Raw genomic sequence first — 6,626 nt, 5'->3', positions numbered from 1 at the left:
CGCCCTCACAGGACCCCGACGCGTCGGAGCAGGAGCAGGACGAGGCCCTCAGCCGCCAGCTGGCGGCCGTCGCGGACGCGCTGTCGGACCCCGCCCCAGCCGTCCGCGCGGCCGCCGCGCCCGGCGCGTGCGCGCTGCTGGACTGCTACTGGGAGATCATCCCGTCGGCCACGACGGCGGCGTTTGTGGCAAAGCTGACGGGTGCGATGGCCGGCTGCCGTGATCACATGTGTGGCTACGATACTGGCGGGCACCAGGCCTCCCTTGCAGGGCCACGCTAGTCTCATGCACCACACTCTCCATAATAAACGCAACTGCCGTGTGCGAACAAGCACACGCACGCCAAAGGCCGAGCCTCGACTGACAAACCGTAACCCGCAAAACAACACACCCCAGACCAGCTCGCGTTTGACGCCGCCGCGCCCGGCGTGAGGGCGGCCGTCCTGGAGGGCCTGCGCCTGCTGGTGGACAACGTGCACGCGCAGCCGGTGCTGCGCCGCGCGCTGCCGGGCCTCGCGCCGCTGCTGGGCGACGCGGCGCCGGCGGTGCGGGTGGGGATGGCGGACCTGCTGCTCACGATCTCCACCAGCCGCGGCCTCAAGTTCTGGGAGGTGCGGGCCAAACAACGTTCTTCCTGGAATGTGCCGTAGATTGATATTGCAACGCCGTGCAGTCAGGGGTGGACTTTAACGGGCACCATGCCTGGTGTTTTCCGGCAGGCCGGCATCATCGCGCTCCTGACGCCCCCCCTCCATTGCCTTCCCATCAGAAAGCAGCTGCAGCCCCTATTCGAATCCCACCTGGTGCGCGCGCTTTTTTGTGACCCCTCAATGCGCATCTATCAGGTGGTCCCCCTGGAGGCCCTCCTGGAGGTGCTGGCGCGGCCCCCAGGGCCAACAGGCGACGACGGCCTGACAGCACGCGTGCACCACCTGCTGGTGCCCAGCTACCTGCCCAACACAGAGGAGGGCGCGGTGGGTTTTTGGGGTTGGCAGCCTGGCACGCCACGGAGCCGCCACATCAGCACTCCTTTGCCCCGAAAGCCTGCTGGCTCGCTGGCGTGTGCAGCCCTTCACCCTAGCTGACCTGCCGGGCATTTTCAGGCGCACACATTTGATGATGCTGAGTGTCTGCGGGCGGAGTTGTCATTGGTTCGCCCCCTTCTCCCACGCCACGCAGGCTCGTGTCGCCGCACTTCTTCGCAGCAGCCCCGCCGCCGGCCGCGCGTTCTGCCGCCTGCTCGTCGCGCCGCTGCTCGACGGCGGCGCCGCGGCGCCGGGCGCCGGCCAGAGGGTGCCGGTGCCTCTCGAGTGGGTGATCTCGCTGGCGGCCGCCCTGGCCTCACACCTGGCGGACCACCCGCCGGCGGCCGACCCCCACAGCCCGCCCCGCAAGACCCGCGGCCGCCGCGGCGGCGCCGCCGCGCCGGGCGCCGCCGACGGCGCGGCGGTTCGCGGCGGCGGGAAGCGGAAGAAGGCCCCGGCGGCGGCTGTGGCAGCGGCGGCGGGGCAGGAGGGTGAGGGCGCGGAGGGCAGCGGGGACGAGGCGGAGAGGGACGTGCTGGCGCTGGGGGCGCAGGAGGAGGCCGCAGAGGGGTGGTGCGCCCTGCTGGCGGGCCTTGCTGAGCTGGCGGGGGGCGTCGGCGCCGCGCTCAGGGCGGAGCTGTGTGAGTGGCCGGGGGAAGCGGCCGGGGGCGGCTGCTGCCCTGATACGGCGGCGCGGTGGCGGGCTGGGCTCCGGGGGGTGGGGACGAGCAGCTGGCACCTGCCTTCCGGCGTCGGCGCATTGCCGACCGCGCCATGCACCCACAGCCGCTTGCCCGTGCGTGCGCTACCCCGCCCCGCTCGCGAGGCGATTCATCGCCCGGTGCACTGCTTGGGGCGTTTGCGTGTCGCCCGCGTCGCGCGTTTTCAAGCCAATGCTGACCACCGCCACCTGCCTGCAGGCGGCGAGGGCGACTTGGAGGGCATGCTAGCCCCAGGGGCCCTGCAGCAGCTGCTCGACAGCTGCCCAGCCCCCGAGCCCCGCCGTCACGTCTGGAGCATCGCCGAGCACCTGCCCTGCCTCCCCGCGGCCGCGCGGCTGCGCGCCAACACGCTGAAGCAGCTGGCTTCCGGGCAGCTTCTCGAGATGTACGGGAGCACCTTCGACGGCGCCGGCGGCGCGGCGACGGCGAGCACCAGCGGCGCTGGGGCCGCCCACTCCCACGGCCACAGCCGCGGCCGCGGCCGGCTTGGGGCCAGCGGCGGCGCGGGCGGCGGTGCCGAGCTGGAGGATGGGCAGAGGCGGCGCGAGGAGCTGCGGGCCATCCTGGCGTGCCTCGCGGCGGCGCCCTGCTGCGCCAAGCTGTCCGCGCTGCTCTCGCGCGCGCTGGGCCTGCCGTGGGGCCCGGGCGGCGGCGCCGCCGCGCAGGGGGGCCAGCCGCGGGAGCAGGCGGCCGCAGGTGAAGGAGAGGAGGCGGCTGGTGATGACGAGCGGGATGACGACGACGATGACATCGCCTGCAAGGCGTGCGGCAAGGCCCAGCCGGACCACAACCTGCTGCTGTGCGACGGCTGCGATGCGGCCTACCACACCACCTGCCTGCGGCCGCGGCTGGCGGCGGTGCCCGACGGGGAGTGGTTCTGCCCGGGCTGCGACACCGACATCCGCAGCAGCCAACTGGCGGCGGGCGGCGCGGTCGAGTGAGCGGGCGCCTGGGGCAGGGGAGCTGCAAGGTTGTTTGGCTGAAGGGGGGTTGGGTGCTGACCGCCGCAGCAGGCGGGGACGTTCAAAAGCTGCGCCGTGCGAGCATCAGGCTCTCACGCCCTCCTGTCCTGTCCTGTCCTGTCGCCATAAGGGCACAGGACTGTGCAGCATTCCTGTCGTTTCATAAAAAAACAAAATTCACCTCACGCGCGTGCAGGTGCCTGGGCCTGCTCCTGGGGACAGCCCCGGGGCGCCACCTGCTGCAGCAGTCCGGCCTCCTGGCCTCCGCGCTGCCGGCGCTGCAGCAGCGCTCTGCGGCCGCCACGGAGGCGGCCCTGCGCCAGCTGCAGCCCGCTGCCGCAGCCGGCGCCGGCGCCCGCGGCCGCAGCGCGGGCCCTCCCGCGGCCACGAGGGACGGGGCGCTGGCGGCGTGCGGCGAGGCTGCCGAGGCCGCCTGCCTGTGCGCCAGGGCCTCGATACACCTGGCAGGCCTGGCGCTGCTGCACGCGCTCGTCCAAACGGCGGACGGGCCCGGCGCCGACGAGGGCGCGTGCGCCGCCTCAGACGCCGCGCGTGCCGCCGCGGCGGAGGGGCTTTTCGGGGCGCTCGCCGACGGCAGCAGCGCGCTCGCATCCGCCGCGGACTGGCTGGCGGGCGGCGGCGGCGGGAGCGGCGGCAGCGGCTGGGGGGACGCGGAGGGGGCGGCGCACAGGCTGGGCGGCCCGGCGAGGCGGCTGGCGGGTGGTGCTGCGGCGCTGCTCGCGCTCTCAGGGGACGCGCTGCGGATGGGGCTCGTTGCAGCGTCGGACTCAGTAGGTCGCGAGCAGGCGGCGGCGTGCGGGCGCAGCGCGCTGGCGCTGCTCGTCGCGCTGCAGCCCTGCGCCGTGGAGGGGCCTGTGGAAGGTGGGTCGGCCGCACCTCTCCTGGATGACACCCTCATATCCCACTCAGCACCAACTTTCCATATGCCCATTGACTGTTCCAGACTGCACTCCCTCTGCATCACACGCATCGAATACACGCGCCCACACATCCCTTTCATCGGCTGCTTGCAGCTCCTCCAACTCCTCACTTGTGCCCGCCCCTTCCCCCTCTCCCCTCTGCCTGCAGATGCCCTGAAGGGCGACACCGCTCTTCTGCGCTTGCTGGTGGCGCCGCCGCAGGACGCCGGCGCCGCAGCGGATGGGGACGGTGGCAGCGGCGGCGGCTGCGAGCAGCTGAGCGCCTGGGTGTCCGAGTGGCTGTCCGCCCTCTGCGCCGGCCCGCTGGCGGGCACGGCCGCGTCGGTGCGGCCGCACGTCCCCGCGCTGCTGGGGGGCCTGATGCGGCCGTCCGGGGCGGGCGCGGCCGACGCGTGGCTGAGTCCGCTGGCGGAGGCGGTCGCGGGCGCGGCCGTCGAGGCGGCGGGCGGCGCGTCGTCGGGCGGCAGCGACAATGACGTCAGCGACGGTGACGTCAGGGATGACGAGGACGACGCAGAGAACGCGGACCCCAACGTGCAGAAGGGGGGGCCTGGCGCCGGGGACGGCAAGGCGGCGGCGAAGCGGCGCGCGGCCGGCAGCAAGGCTGGTGGTGGCGGGGCCGGGGGCCCACTGGAGGTGCAGCCGCTGGTGGCGTATTTCGTGCAGGCCGCCAAGCTGAAGAAGGTGAGTTATGGTGGGGGTGATGTGCTGTGCTGTGCTGAGCCCTGAGGGTCCATGACGACCTGGATGCCTTTGCAGACTTTTACGCGGACAAGAGCAGGGCTGCGAGAGTCTGCTCGGCAAATCAGGCGGTGATTTGCAGGAGGGGCATGCACATCAGAATCATGGCAGCGGCGTACCAACGCGCCCCTGCCTGGCAATGTCACCACCACAGGTCGAGCGCGACGTGGCGGCGCGCTGCGTTGCGGCGTCCGTGGCCGCCGGCCGCGCCGGTGACTGGCGGGCGAGCCTCGGAGCCCTGCGCCTAGGGCGCGTGCTCGGCGCGTTCAAGGCGGGGCCCGGTAGCACGGCTGACCAGGACGCTTTGGCCGCGCTCGGGGGCGTGCACGCGGCGGCCGCGGCGGCGGCGAAGGGCGGCGGCGCGGCGCAGGCGCACGCGCGGCTGCTGGCCGGGCAGATTGAGCGGGTCGAGACTGCAGCGGCTGCCGCGGCGGCTGGTGGGCGGCGTGCGGACGGCCGGGGGAGGCGGTGATCGCGGCGGTTGAAGCGGTCTCGTTTGACGCATGAGGACACTTGCAGTTGCTTGTTCTGGCCCGGAGCTGACTGATATATGCCAGCGCCGCTGGCATATGTCCCTGGGCATATGTCCCGCCTGCAGGCGAGCGCCGCTGGCGAATGCCCCTGGGACGGGGGCGGCCGACTGTCATGACCTGACCTGCCCACTTACATAAGAATCTTTATAGGCGATGTGCCATGCTTCTATGTTGCAGATTTCGCTGTTGCGGACCGGGCCAGGTTGCGTCACTGCAACGATCACCGCCCGTAGCTGTAAACGGGCCGCTACGCTGCAGCAACCGCATGCTGCTACCGCAGTGTCCGTGGTGGAGGGAAAATTTGCAGGGGCGGGTGCACCAGCACCTATTGCATGCAATGTGCTCATGCTATCTGATGTACGGGGTGCAGGGGTGGTCTCTCGGCGTTCCACCTCCAGGGGTTGACTCTCACGGGAGCAGCTGTTGAGAGAGCTTGGGGGGTTGTCACGTCTGCGATCATGTTCAGCGTTTTTCCTCGGTCCCAGCCTGTCTGTAAAGCTGCCATATCCCAACATTCTGCGAGTGTGCGCAAACAACTAAAGCAGCATGCAAGTCGCGCCCACCGCAGCTCGGGCGTCACTCCAGTGACGAGGGTGACTTCCGGCGCGCGGCCCACGGGGTGGCTGATAGGGGCGACGCGCACCAGCATCATGACTTAGAGGATCTGCTGTGTGCGTTAAATTAAGTCAACTTCACGATCAGGCCCTGATTAGCTGCGATGCAGAGTCGCGTCGTGCTGCCCAGCGGCACCCGGGCTTTCAGCGCTGGTCGAGCCTTCAGCAACGTTAATCGGAGGAGCGCGAGGGCCATGGCAAGCTCGAGTGGCGATCAGGTGCGGTGAAATTGAGTGGAGCACAACGCTGGATCGCGCAGGTTGCAGCCGCTGCATGAGGGCGCTGCAAAGCATCACTGGCATTCGTAACATATAATTGCTAGATGTTTGGATTGGTGTTTGGTACCACACGTCGCAAAGCTTGGAATTGCGACGCAAGCACTGCTGCCGGTGCTTCTTGTGCTGTGTGGAGCACGGTGGGGTGGGCGGTCAAAATGCACGCGCCGCGGACACGCCACAACACCACTAGCGAGTGCTTGCGCCGATGTTAGACCCAATCATGTTTTCGTCAGGCGGCATCGATACACATCGGCATCAACACTGGCCCTGCTTGACATTCGCGACCTGCCCTCCTTTGTCCACTGCTCAGCCGCCCGCCGACGGCCTCCGCAACGCCGGCCCCGAAGCAAAGCGCTTCACCGTGGCCGACGGCCAGCTCGGCAACATCGCGACAGCTGCGTTTGCTGCCTTGATACGCCTGGGGTCAGGCGGCTTTGCCTCGGGCTACTCCAGCGGCCTCAAGGCCGACGATGGGTCCTACGGCGTCCTCAAGGCGGCCGGCCGCAGCGTGTCGGAGGTGCGCCGGCAGAGCACGCCGTCGAGCGCGAGTGCGGGCGGCTGCGCGTGACCTCACGCGCTGCAGCGTCCTTCTCTGCGCGGCCCACAGATCGGTCCGCCCGCAGTTGCACCGGCGTTTCTTCCAGGCTCGTTTAGGAGTCCTCTTCACGTGCCCGATCCTGTTTGCGGCGGGCCTCTCACCCATCCTTTCCTGGGAGTGCTGCAGATCTAAGGATTACCGATCGCAGCGTGTCTGGAACCAAGATCACCTCACTTTCCCCCCACACACACAACCTCTCGACCGTCCACGCC

The 6,626-nt window shown here is 70.1% G+C and overlaps 2 protein-coding genes across 2 annotated transcripts; both read left to right on the top strand.

Moving 5' to 3' along the window:
• Window positions 1-206: 206 nt before the first annotated feature.
• Window positions 207-4,863, top strand: MNEG_12617 (Bromodomain adjacent to zinc finger domain protein; the record flags this gene model as incomplete). The annotated part of the gene is made up of 8 exons (XM_014038912.1): window positions 207-219; window positions 397-611; window positions 846-974; window positions 1,180-1,666; window positions 1,946-2,684; window positions 2,906-3,591; window positions 3,799-4,334; window positions 4,546-4,863. 8 exons carry the CDS (start codon window positions 207-209, stop codon window positions 4,861-4,863), a joined length of 3,123 nt encoding a protein of 1,040 aa, XP_013894366.1.
• Window positions 4,864-5,732: 869 nt separating this feature from the next.
• On the top strand, window positions 5,733-6,384 carry MNEG_12616 (hypothetical protein; the record flags this gene model as incomplete). The annotated part of the gene is made up of 2 exons (XM_014038911.1): window positions 5,733-5,756; window positions 6,127-6,384. 2 exons carry the CDS (start codon window positions 5,733-5,735, stop codon window positions 6,382-6,384), a joined length of 282 nt encoding a protein of 93 aa, XP_013894365.1.
• Between the last annotated feature and the right edge of the window lie 242 nt (window positions 6,385-6,626).

This window comes from Monoraphidium neglectum (genome assembly GCF_000611645.1).
Source record: "Monoraphidium neglectum strain SAG 48.87 unplaced genomic scaffold scaffold03338, whole genome shotgun sequence".
Taxonomy (NCBI): domain Eukaryota; kingdom Viridiplantae; phylum Chlorophyta; class Chlorophyceae; order Sphaeropleales; family Selenastraceae; genus Monoraphidium; species Monoraphidium neglectum.
This window is presented reverse-complemented; position numbering and strand designations above follow the sequence as displayed.